General features: G+C 42.6%; 1 protein-coding gene across 1 annotated transcript in view; it reads right to left on the bottom strand.

The window, feature by feature from the left end:
* The window catches only part of TPH2 (tryptophan hydroxylase 2), a 96,925-nt gene that overhangs the window by 29,479 nt on the left and 54,466 nt on the right, over positions 1 to 12,980 (bottom strand). The window contains exon 8 of the mRNA XM_004752418.3: positions 9,675 to 9,801. Within this exon, the coding sequence (XP_004752475.1) occupies positions 9,675 to 9,801 (127 nt within the window). The remainder of the gene's footprint in view (positions 1 to 9,674; positions 9,802 to 12,980) is intronic.

The following is a 12,980-nucleotide window of genomic DNA, read 5'->3' as shown; positions in this document are numbered from 1 at the left end:
TCTCAATTAAGAATGTGTAAAAGTGCATTCCTTCCAGCTTTTTGTCAGCTCTGTATCAAATGATCCAAACAGCTGAACTAGTTCAAAGACTCTACATGGAAGAAATAAGCCTGGGGCTTATTTCCAGCTTTCCGTAGAGATACTGAAATGGTCATTTTTAATGTCATCCATTTTCAGAAACAACTAGAACTGGGCATAAGTCTCTTAAAAGCATACATAAGTCTCCCCCTCCCAGCCAGGTAGTCAAAGACTAGATACCAGGAAACAAGCTAATGTCCTCCCACAGGTAGGAAAATATTAATTAGCAATTCATAAACTAAGGTTACCTTTACAAGTGCACTTCTAGTATGAATTACAGTCGATTATGAGTTTAAGACCGACTATACATTTCATTACCACTCTCAGCATGAGAAAGTCCTGGTTGTAACTGGAAATTCAAACACACTTGATTCATGACCATCAAAAGCTCCAATCAATGCGAACTCTTTTACTTGGAACAAATAAATTATTTCTTTTGATAAAGTACAAATAGAACCTTATATTATTAATTTCCTGACAATCCTATTCTGGGGGGAAAAAATTAAGTTGGTGACCAATTCTCTGTTCACAATGAATTCTACCCTTTCAAAAATCATTCTAGACCTGTATCTCCTAAACTTTGATCCTTGGAATATTAAAAGCTTAGGATGCTAATATGCATTCCATAAAGAGACTTCTGTGGGGCAGCTGGGTGGTTCAGTGGGTTAAGTCACTGCCTTTGGCTCAGATCATGATCTCATGGTCCTGGGATCAAGCCCTGCATCAGACTCTCTGCTCAGCAGGGAGCCTGCTCCTTGCCCCCCTGCCCCCCCTCACCTACCTCTCTGCCTACTTGTAATCTCTGTCAAATAGATAAATAAAATCTTAAAGAGAGAGAGAGATGTCTGCAACCATATAATGTATTTCCTTAATTCTCAAGTTCACTGTTTTCACATTTTAACATTTCCAAAATGGTGCTTCATCTTACAATGTTAAAATCTGTTAACTAAATCCGTTTTCCCCTTAGAAGAAAAAAAAACTATTAAATTAAGGGTATATTTTATAACCAATGACCTCTTAAAATTGATGAAATGTGGTAAGTTTGGAGAAATAATTTTTTTATTATTTCTGTAGAGATTCACATTACCACATTAAAGTCTCTGAAAAGTCCTACACTCTACAAACAAATCTGTTTTCTTTGTTTGACTCAATGTCTCCCAAACATATTTACCCATAGATCCCTTCTTTTCTAGAACTCATAATAATATTTCCTGAGACTAATGTTCTAGGAACATATTCTGGGAAAGACCGCTGATTCTTTTATTACCCTTGGCCAAGACTCTTTGCTCATCAGCTTTCCAAGACCCAGTGACAGGAACCTTCAATCAAAAGTGAAGGTAAACGTGTTTCAGGGTCGACAGAACTGAATGGATGACCCAAAACTCTGCAGAGAGAACATTCCAACTAGGCCAGAGGCCGATTTATTCTGCTTGGAAACATCTGTGGTGTATTCATCCTGATTGCTTTCTCCACAAATGATGCACAGCTTTGTCTGTTTCGAATGCCTTTATGACGTGAGAAATGAATAGACAGAATTGAAGCCATCTGCGTGATAGCATGGGAAGTACCATAGGATGAGATGCACCGTTGGGTGAGAGACATCCCTGCACTTTGCCCAACATTTGGAGGGAAGAGAAATCAATATTTTTCCAGAACCAGTTTCTAAATTTACTTCATTAGCAAGTTACTATTTGTGCACTCCCATAAAATTGAATAAAATAAGTCATATGGTCACAGAGCAGGCAGCAGGTGAGTTTGAGCACAGATACTCAAAATTGAACCAATGACATGGCTCTAACTGATGTAAGCACCCATCTTTAGGCCCATACTAAGTCTTAAAGAAACGCATCTCCTACCACACACAATATTTATCTGCCAATATCCTATTCATCCAGTTTGTAGAAAAAAGTATTAAAATATGGAAATAGGACTGGAAGATTACCATGTGCCTTTTGAAAGTTAGACTCAAGCACTGTCTAACAGGCCCACCTGTCTAAAAGGCCAACTGATTCTCTTGGACTAGCAGCATTGACATTGCATGGGATCTTGTCAGAAACGCCAGATCTCAGGACCCATTCCAGACCTATTTGATCAGAATCTGCCTCTTCGCAAGACCCGTAGGTTATTTCATAGACATTATGGTTTGAGCAGCATTTTCTGACTTCCCGATTATGACTCATTGGGGCCCGGATGTTGTGAAGCTAGATGTTCACTTGCAAAGATGGCTAAACGGCAAGTTATTTTTGTCCACTAAGACATGCAAATGCTTTCTGTCCAATAAGGAAAGACACCCTTATGAGGGGGGGGGGTGCTGCCCTGTAGAATATAAACCATTTTGCACCTATTCCAGAATTCTCTTTTAGGGAAGACATGATCTCAGCCCCCCAATTTATCATCCTGCTTTTCCCTCATTAATGAGTTAAATAAACCTTTGACATGTGCTCCGCACACACGCATGACAAGCATGCTTGTAACTGTTGACAGTTTAATTCAAACCTAATCATCTCTTGACAGAGAAGGAATACTTATCTCCAGTGAACACCGCAACAACCACCCTTTCTTGGGAAAAATCATCAGCAAACAGTAATTAAGAACATCCGCTCTGACAGAGAGATGAATCTAGCATGGGTTTGTCCCTCAAGGATGGTAGGTTTAATACATAATCTAACTTCAGATACAAGGGCTGGCAACTGAGAGCCTATAGTTCTGTTCCGTCTTGCAGACACGGTGTGCAACTGAAGAACATTTTGTTTTGTTTTTAATTTTTGGATCTGAAGGCCTTTAGGTGTAATGTGTATTCTCCGGTTCTCCACAGGCTCCTATCCTCCTTATTATCGTATATCAGGCTGTTTCACACATGTTTGCTACCTAGCTGGCCCCTGAAGGCATAGAAGTTTACACCCCTTAAAGAAGGCACTAATCTATTAAATCCACTTAAGCCAGCACTACGGTGGGAAATGGCTTGCCTCAAAATCATAGCACACTCGAAGGAGCCCTTATTGGGAATATTTTTGCATATCTATCATATGCAGACCCTGGACAGCTATGACAAGTATAAAAAGAGTGCAGCTGCCAAAACCAGTGGCCTTATTCATTATCCACCGGAGGGCAAATTATTTACAGGTATAACAATGCATTTGAAATACATTTACTAAGCATCATCATCAATTTCTCCAGATACAGAAGAGTTTCATTTAAATGGCTCTCCAAGCACAGAAACCACTGCTCGCAGAAACAGCAGAGATAGCTTCATTCTCAACACTGAGCATTACGGAAATGTCAAAACAAATATCATGCAGAAATACAGCAAGAAGCAGCACTCTAGTGATAGGCAATAGCTGGGTGCCTCTGAAACCAAACCCAGGTGTCCAAAAGCGGCTCTGACAAGACAGAGTGTAGTGGGGCCAATCCGTCCTAGTGGACGTTGCTTTCTTCCTTGGATGGACTTGTTGACAGCACATCACAGAAAGTTCTCAAGCATCTGCCTTCACAGGCGTGACTCTCCGTTTTATAAGCACTTAAATTCACTCAACAAGGAAAAGCAAGCACTATCTAAACAGTCATTAATAATATAAATCTCACCTAGAGGAAAAGAATAATACAGCCTGTCTCATTGCGCTGCCTAAATACTGATTTCGCCGGTTTTCCATTTGTCCTCTCTATGGATTTTTCTCCTTTGGTACATCTCGTCTCTCATTTTACTCCAGGACTTCTTCAGGGGACTTAATGGGAACAACTTTGAGGAAATCAGCTAGTAACACCTCCATTTCTCATCTGGACAGCTATGAGGCCTCGCCAACCATCACCATCCCCCACCACGGGCCCTTCCACAATTCCCAGCAAGACCTTAGTTAGCCCCTGATCTCTTAGTCTTTGTACCTGGGTCACTAAACTGGGCGTTTAGCTACAGTATATGGCTTGAGGGTCATTAATATACAGTTATCCGATAGGTTATTTATCTCAGGGTTTACTTTGCAATTGTCTAGCTGGAATCTGAGTTTTCTTTCAAAACCACCTTCCAGTAGTTTTCCATTCACTTTGTTTTTCGCTGAGAGACGGGATGTGGTTTCAGAATTCAAGAGGAGTTTCAGTAGCATTTCAGGGAAAATCTCCCTGGCCTCCTCACCCTGTGAGTTTCCCTTCCAGACTCCCTACATCACACAGAATAAAGCTTTCCAAACTTCTCTTCGGCCTGCAAACCGCTTTTCAAAGAAAATGGGCAGTCTCTAACACCGGAAGGAACTAGCGGAACAGGAACTGCAAAGGAACGAGAGAGGAACCGGAACTGCAAAGGAACAAGAGAGGAACCGGAACTGCAAAGCCTGGGAGAGGCAGGAACTCACCGGGAGTGGGGGTGGGAATCGCTCAGATACTGCAGGCCAAAGAGGAATGAGTGGATCAGGCAAAACTGTGATGAGCACCACCACCACCCCAACTCTCCCCTGCGTTTAAAAGAGATTCAGAATCTTTTGTCTTAAGGTCTTTCGCAAGTTCATACACACTTGGGTTTGTTTGTTTGTTTGCTTGCCTGTTTGTTTTAACTACCAAAGCTACTGTAAGATTCCAGGCAGGCTGGTTCCCCTGGGGGACACTTGATCCTCCTTAACCTGTCACCAGTTACTTTTTTGTTTTTGTTTTTGTTTTTTTAAGATTTTATTTATTTATTTGACAGAGAGAGAGAGAGAAAGAGATCACAAGGAGAGAGGCAGGCAGAGAGGGAGGGGAAGCAGATTCCCTGCCGAGCAGAGAGCCCGTTGTGGGGCTTGATCCCAGGACCCCGAGATCATGACCCCAGCCGAAGGCAGAGGCTCAACCCACTGAACCACCCAGGAGCTCCACCAGTTACTTCTTACATACAAATGAATCTTTCTGCTGGCCCCTGCTCCCAATTCTGGATCCCAGGCTCTACCACTGAACTCAGAACTCAAACACATTCCTAAGGTTCACCTTAAATCCACTTCTGCATAGCTCTCTTAAAAGCTGGGGGTGCCTGGGTGGCTCAGTTGGTTGGGCATCTGACTATGGATTTTGGCTCAGGTCATGATCTCAGGGTCACAGAATCAAACCCCATACCGAGCTCCATGCTCAACTCAGAGTCTGCATGAGATTCTCTCTCCTCCTCTGCCTCTGCCCCTCCCCCTGCTTGCACTCTCTTAATTAATTAGTTAACTAAATCTTAAAAAGAAAAAAGCTGACACTGACTCTAGGTTTTCCATATTTTTGTGTACAGGGTCATGTGTTCCTTGATGCAAGTACTACCTTTTTGTCCTTTTTCTATTCCTACCTCATGGTACCTAGTGCTCTTTATCCATTTAAAGACTAACCATTGATTGGTTTTTCAGAGATGCAGGTATATTCCAGGAAGAAGGCAATGAAAAAACTGAGAGAGAGAGAGAGACATGATTAATGACCTAATGATCTCTAACAGATGGAAGCATTTTTAGCTGTTGGAGCTAGGGCAATCCATAGTCAATGGTACTGGAATTATGCTAAGGAATTTAAGTTCCAAAAGAAAACTTACTCATACTACAAATGTACTGGTCCTAGCAGAACAGGTTTCAAGGTACAAGTGTTTGTTCTTTCTTGCCAGTGTAAGAATAGAAACAAAGAATAACCCACCCTCCCAAAGTTGTCCTGCCCTCACCCCTAGAATATATTCTCTTTCCAGATATAGTTAAGAATATGGACCTTGGGGTGCTTGGGTGGCTCAGTGGGTTAAAGCCTCTGCCTTCGGCTCAGGTCATGATGCCAGGGTCCTGAAATCGAGCCCCGAATTGGGCTCTCTGTTCCACGGGGAACCTGCTTCTTCCTCTCTCTCTCTCTCTGTGCCTGCCTCTCTGCCTACTTGTGATCTCTATCTGTCAAATAAATAAAAATCTTAAAAAAAAAAAAAAGAAAGAAAGAAAACGGACCTTGAAATGGGGAGGTAATTGTGAATTATCCAAGGGCGAGGGGTCCTAATCTAATCGCGTAAGTCCTCAAAAGCAAAAAACCTTTCCCAACTTTAGCCAGTGAAGAAAGATGTGACAGTGGAAGAAAGATCAGAGACATACAACACGGGTGGCTTGAAAACAGAGGAAGAGGGCCACGAGTCAAGGAATGCAGGCCTCTAGACGCTGAGAGAAGCAAAGAAACAGATTCCCCCTGAGGGGCCTCCAGAGAGGAACCCAGCCCTGCTCACACCTTAATTGTAGCTCAGACTTCTAAGCTTATGAAACTGTAAATAACAAATTTGTGATGTTTTAAGTCACCTATAATTTGTTAATGGTAGTGACAGAAAATTAATACAAAAGGCAATCCTCGTTTTCAGCATGGCCCTGTAAAGTGGTGAGTGGGAATTTACCGCCAGACCCCCAAACCAGAGAGCTGTCTTACTCTGGCCGAAACTGTGCCTTCAGGCCCCTTTCCCCCTTTCCCCCTTTCCCCCTTGGCTGACTTGGTCATCTTTCAAGACTCTGCACCAACTTTCTCTCCTGTGAAAAGTCTTAGTTTTACCGATATAGGCTATACATTTCCCAGATGTGAGGCCCATGTTATATTCTTGGTGAATGTTAGTTTAAATGATGGACTTAAGTATCATTTGATGGAGTGTAAAAATAAGGCCCAGTAAAACTACTTTCTTGTCACCGCTTTTACGAAAGGAATAAGATCCCTTGCTAGGATCCGCCTACATTCACACCCATGAAGTCTTACCTTATTCCTTCTCCTCTCTTTGGACACACACACACACAGCCTGGCAGAGTTGAATCCCAGTTGGTGAATGTTCAGAGCCAGATAAGTAAGGAATACATGCATCCCTGATAACGAGTACAAGCTGTAGGGGGGTCAAAGACTGAAACCAGAAAGTTGCAAGGGAAATTTCTAAGGCATGGAAAAGGTTCTTACGATGTGGAGATTAAAGACAGAGTTAAGGTTTGAGAATGAAATAACAGAACTCAGCAGTGTGCTGGTTTTAAAATGTGTCTACAAATACTCCGACACTCCTTTCTTCAAAAGGTGGAGACTAATTTCCCTCCCCTTGAATATGGGCTAGAGGGAGTCCCTTCTCATGAACACAGTATGGATGACATGAACAGCGTGTGATCACGTCACAGGAAGTCATTACGACTTCCTGCCCTCCATCTCTCTCTTTTCTTTTCTTCCCCACCCCCGACCCCCTCATTACTTGCTCTAGAGGAAGTGATCTGCCAATGGCCACATGAGTGAACTGCCTTGGCAGAAGATTCCTAAATCTTCAGACAACTGCAGACCCAGCTTACATCTTTTTTTTTTTTTTAAGATTTTTATTTCTTTATTTGACAAAGAGAGAGAGAGAGGAGAAAGCAAGCACAAGCAGAGAGAGCAGCAAGCAGGGAAGAAGGAGGTTCCCTGCTGAGCAAGTAGCCTGATATGGGGCTCGATCTCTGGACCCTGGGATCATGACCTGAGCCAAAGGCAGAAGCTTAACGGACCGAGCCACCCAGGCGGCCCCCTCCGCAACCAGCCCACATCTTGACAGAAACCACTGGGTGAGTCCCAGAGCCAGAACCACTCAGCTAAGTTGCTTTCAAATTTCCAAACACAGAAACTATGAGATAATAAATGTTCGCTGTTTCCAGCCACTAAGTTTTAGAGTTATTTATTATGCAGTAATAGATAGCCAATATACATGAGACACAATCCCTCGGGCAGAGGTTGCAAATTGGAAGTCAAGATCCTGGTTCAGTCTGCAAATATATTTTCCTCAGCTCATCATGTTTTTTATGAGCCAAAATTTAAAAATCATTTAAATTCATTTGGAAATCTAGATTTCCAGTCTCTCTCAAAGATGTGGAAATCTGGCAACACAAAGGCCTGAGCTCTGGTCTGGCAGCTGTGAGGGAGAACTGAGGACCAGCCTTCTGCTATAGGCTCTCCCAAGCCCCCCGGAGCCCCCACTAACCCCGTTAGCTATTCATCTCTATGCCACCAACACTAACAGCATGGCTTTTGTACTGCTCTTTCTCTTGTGTTAGAAAAACATTTCTCATTTCCTATACCTCTGAAAAAACTAGGAAGCAAAAGATAAACTGAAAGGGCTTATGTGTCTTAAGAAATCTGGGAGAACAGGGGTGCCCAGGCGGCTCAATTGATTAAGCATCTGACTTTGGCTCAGGTCATGATCTCAGGGTCCTGAGAGGGAGCCTCACCTTGGGCTCTCTGCTCAGCAGGAAGCCTGCTTCTCCTTATCTCCCCCTCACTCATACGTGCTCTCTCTCTCTCATATAAATAAATAAAATCTTTAAAAATTAAAAAAGAAAGATAGATGTCTAGGAGAACACTTATTTCTCGGTGGGAGAGAAGACTCTCCCTGCATGCCTAATGTGCCATGACTGAACGTCTGTGTCAAATACACACAACTTAAGATTCTAGAAGCTCTGTTCATTTAGGCAAATGGACTGGCCCCCGTAAATGTGTTGGGTGAAGCAGCTCTTTCTCACCTGGGCTCTTTGAAATGGGGTAAAGGTAAGGATGATGAGTTTGCTAGACTTGGCTTTGAGCATCTTAAAAGAAGCCACCAACAGGACACTTCTCCTCTCATACTGTTTGTTGTTGAGAACATGAGAGCTATCAAGTCTTCCAGTGTTGTACTAGCAATAATTGCTTAGCTTCACATTCTTTTTTTTTTTAAGGATTTTATTTATTTATTTGACAGAGAGAGATCACAAGTAGGCAGAGAAGCAGGCAGAGAGAGAGAGGAGGAAGCAGGCTCCCTGCTGAGCAGAGAGCCCAATGCGGGACTCGATCCCAGGACCCTGAGATCATGACCTGAGCCGAAGGCAGAGGCTTAACCCACTGAGCCACCCAGGCGCCCAGCTTCACATTCTTATAGCTGACTCACATCGTGTCAGACCACATCCGGATTGACTAATCAGAAATAACCTCAAGCACAACCCCTGCTTTTCCATAAATGCATATATTATTTTTCCTGTTGTCTCTAGAAAATAAACACTGAACTAGAACAAGAGTCAACGAATTTCAGCACACAAGCTAAATCTGGACCACTGCTGGCTCTAATAAATAAAGTTTTATTGGAACACAGCCACACTCGTTCATTTCCGTGTTGTCCGCAGTTGCTTTTGCCCCATGGCGACTGAACCAAGTGTTACGACAGAGACTTTATGACCTGCAAGCCTAAATTTCACCATCTAGAGACACCTACGTGGCTCAGTCAATCAAGCCTCTGCCTTCAGCTCAGGTCATGATCCCAGGGTCCTGGGATGGAACCCCCAATTGGGCTCCCTGCTCAGTGGGGAGTCTGTTTCTCCCTCTGCCTGCCGCTCCCCCTGATGGCATACACACTCACTCTCTCTCTCTGACAAATTAATAAATAAAATCCTCAAAAAAAATTAATATGTAGCTGATCTTTGAACAAGAAGGATAAAACACAAATATTTTGATAGTTAATAAGCTAAGAACACATTTTTCTTCAAAGGAACACAACATGGGAAACAGTGAAGTCACCACACCCTCTCCGGAATATTTGCCTTCTAATTCCTTGTCAATAACTCTAAAGCTTGCTTTACCTTACAAAGAGACATAAATAAGACAGTGTTTTAAATTGAAAATGAACTCACGGTGGCTAGTTTCTGAACATCTTCATCAGATGCTCCCAGAGAGGCCAGGCCTATTTCTTGTGAAAACTGAGCAAACTTAGGATCCGCAAGTAGTGGAACATGTCCCAGGAGTTCGTGACATGTGTCTCTGACAAGAAAAACATTGTAAAAAAGTATTATACGAAAGGCTTTAAACTATCACCGGTAGAACAAGCTTAAAATCCTAACTGTAACCCTGATATTATAATTAATCACTGTGACCAAATTTCATCAAGTCTAAGACTTCTTTTATCACAGCTCTGAAACCCAGACACAACTTACAATCCACAGCGTCTTCAAGTATATGATATCCAATATTTGTAATAAATAATAGCAACAACTATTTTCAAGGGCTTACCATATGTCAACCACATGGTAAGTTGTTTTTGTTTTTGTTTTTTTTAAGATTTTATAAGACAGAGCATGGTTGGGGAGGAGAGGGACAAGCAGACTCCCTGCTGAGCAGGGAGCCCAATGCAGGGCTCGACCCCAGGACCCTGGGATCATGACCCAAGCTGAAGGCAGATAACCAACCAGCCGAGATACCCAGGCACCGCACTGTAAGTGTTTTATGACATACACTATCCCTCGTAATCCTCAAGAGAAACTTAGGAAATTAATGTACTTTAATAGTGCACGATCCTATAAGAAGGGGCGGGCAATCTACAGTCACAGGACAAATCAGGCCCCACCACCCGTTTATAAGTAAAGTTCATCGGAATACAGCCATAGCCCTTTTATTTATGTACTATCTAGGGCTCTTTTTAACTAAAACCGCAGGGTTGAATAGCTGTGACTAAGACCATATGGCCGGCAGAGCCTAAAATATTTATTAGCTCGCCCTGTGGTGATCAAGCCAAAATTTGAATCCAGCTTATGGTGATTCGAAACTGTCGCTTTTAACGCTGAAGTTGCACAGCCTGCCGTGTTACGCTTTGCAGACACTGGCAAACAACGGAGGATCATATCATCATCATCAAAGCGCCTTTCCCACCAAAGAGTTATCTGCCCATAACACAAGCAACTCCCTCGAAACTGCCCAGTGGAAAACCTTCCCAGTCCTCTGCTTTGGTTAGCCTGAACTAGGAAACAACAGACGCTTAGATCTGCTCTCATTTGCCCGTGCTTCTATTTGGAGCCAAATGATGAGGGAAAGACAGGTATGTGTCACAGGGAAGTGAGGCAGATGCCTTCCTGAGTCATTGCCATGAATCACAAAGTGTTCCCTGATCCCGAGCTATATTGGAATGAATCCTCCTATGATTCTCTGGGAATGGATCAAGAAGCTGCAATATTTTATTTTCCTGGCAAAAATAATTAGCCAGGTCGTATTTGAAAGATGTTTCCTAACTTCACCTGGGCTCCTCTCAAGTGTTTCACTTCAAGTAGGTGCTAGAATATACATGCCAGGGGCTGCCACTATGATTAAAAGTATGAAGTATGCTGGGTGGTTCTGTGGTTGAAGCAAGTCAGTGGCGGTCAAAGGCACAAGATCGATGCCCACATACAACAGATGGTATTACTCAGTCTAAACATCTTGTTCCCACCACTCAAACCACATCCCCAGCCTTGGCCAGCCATTTCACAGGTACATCGGGTAGAACGGGTAGCCAAATGAGAACGTGGAGACAGGACGCTAAAAGAAATTCCCAACGTATTCCCTGTCATCTGCATGCCAATAGCTTTCTTTTTACACAAGACTGAATGCATGGAAGAGAACACATGCTTGTTGCTCTCCAATCCTATTGCTTAAGGCAGAGATTCAGACTCATTGAACTTTAGGGTATAAAGAGAATTTAAATATTATCTGAGTCCTTCATATTAAAGACAGGAAGAAAGAAAGACAGAAAGCTAACATATTCTGAGTTCTTATTATGTGCTGGGTACTGTACTAAATGTTCTCATATCATGTCAGTGATTTATCCTTATTTACAAAGAAGCCTTACAATTCCCATTTGATAGATGAGGAAACGATAATTCAGTAAATGTAAGCATCTTTCCAAGGTCACACTCTTAAGAGACAGACAAGATTCGAAATCAATTTCCTCCAACTTAAAGCTGTGCTCTTCCTCTCCATTGTTTTAACTAGCAGATGTGGAGAAACGGAAGGGAAAGGTCAGGGGGTGCCGCTTACATTGTAGGGAGAGCGTTTAACGAAGCAGGTCAGCACAAGTGAAAATGTAGTCAGTACGTTACAAGTCTCTTTTCCTGCTACTCAGTAGCCCTCAATCTTCTAAATTACTTGAGCAGCATTTTTAAAAATACCAGTGACCGGGTCCCATGTAAAACCAATTCAATCTGACTCCTGGGGACAGACCAGAGCATCTGTATTGTTTCCAGAGCTCTGAGGGTGCTAATAAGACACAGCCAAGGTAGAGACCTACTGTCATAACAGATGATACTAGGAGCTCTCCTAGCAGGCTTCCAACAGCAAGGAATTGGAACGAAACCAAAGGTGATTTTGTAATTTTGAGCTGCCCAAATTTAATTCCACTGAAATTACATCAGAATCCTGGGGCATAATGAAAGGTGGTGAAAGAGAGTTTACTAGATAGCTAATTACTCCTCCATGTGCATTTGATTCAGTGAAAGCATCTAATACTCTATGCTGGGAGTGGACCCCATCGATGTACTCCTGTGATGAGTTTTTTAAAAGGCCGTGCAGTTCGCACTGATGTTGGGATCAGGATCAAGTGGCCCACCATGGATAAATTTGAATACCTCCATTGTAGCCTATAATGTAAATACTAAAGCACCCCTACCCATCCAGGCAGAAAATATGACACTGATCATTCCAAAATTAGACCAGATGTCAAACTTGAGGGAAACACTGAAGACGGTGTAAAGAAAGTAGGTAAGCAGAAACTAAAATAGCAAGTAGTGTGACCAAAACATATAGAACGCTTGCATTGAGCCAGACAGTGTGCTAAGGGCTTCGCTGTGCGAGCGCGAGACAGGTCACGGCTACCGTGGCAGTGCATTCAGGGTGCAATACTGGATTTACTTTTGAACTTGTCAAATCCTTGTGGAAGGCTGCGGCACACAGCCTTATATCTACCTAGGTACTAAATGAATTTGAAAACATACAGGTAGAAGGAAAAGAGAGAAGGTGGCAGTCAAAAAGGAAAAAAGAAGGAAAATACTAAGAGCCAAAAACATGAAGGGGTCCATTCTCTGGAATAAAAAAGACAGTGATCACCTAGATTTTAAGTCAAGATGTCATTATCTGAAACCTGTAACTCAAAGCCAACCTAAGAAGTTTTAATAACATCCCAATGATAAGGTAAT

Source organism: Mustela putorius, unplaced genomic scaffold, assembly GCF_011764305.1.
Source record: "Mustela putorius furo isolate JIRA1106 unplaced genomic scaffold, ASM1176430v1.1 tig00537227_pilon_pilon_pilon, whole genome shotgun sequence".
Classification (NCBI taxonomy): domain Eukaryota; kingdom Metazoa; phylum Chordata; class Mammalia; order Carnivora; family Mustelidae; genus Mustela; species Mustela putorius.
The sequence above is the reverse complement of the archived record's forward strand: the minus strand, read 5'-3'. Positions and strand labels throughout refer to the sequence as shown.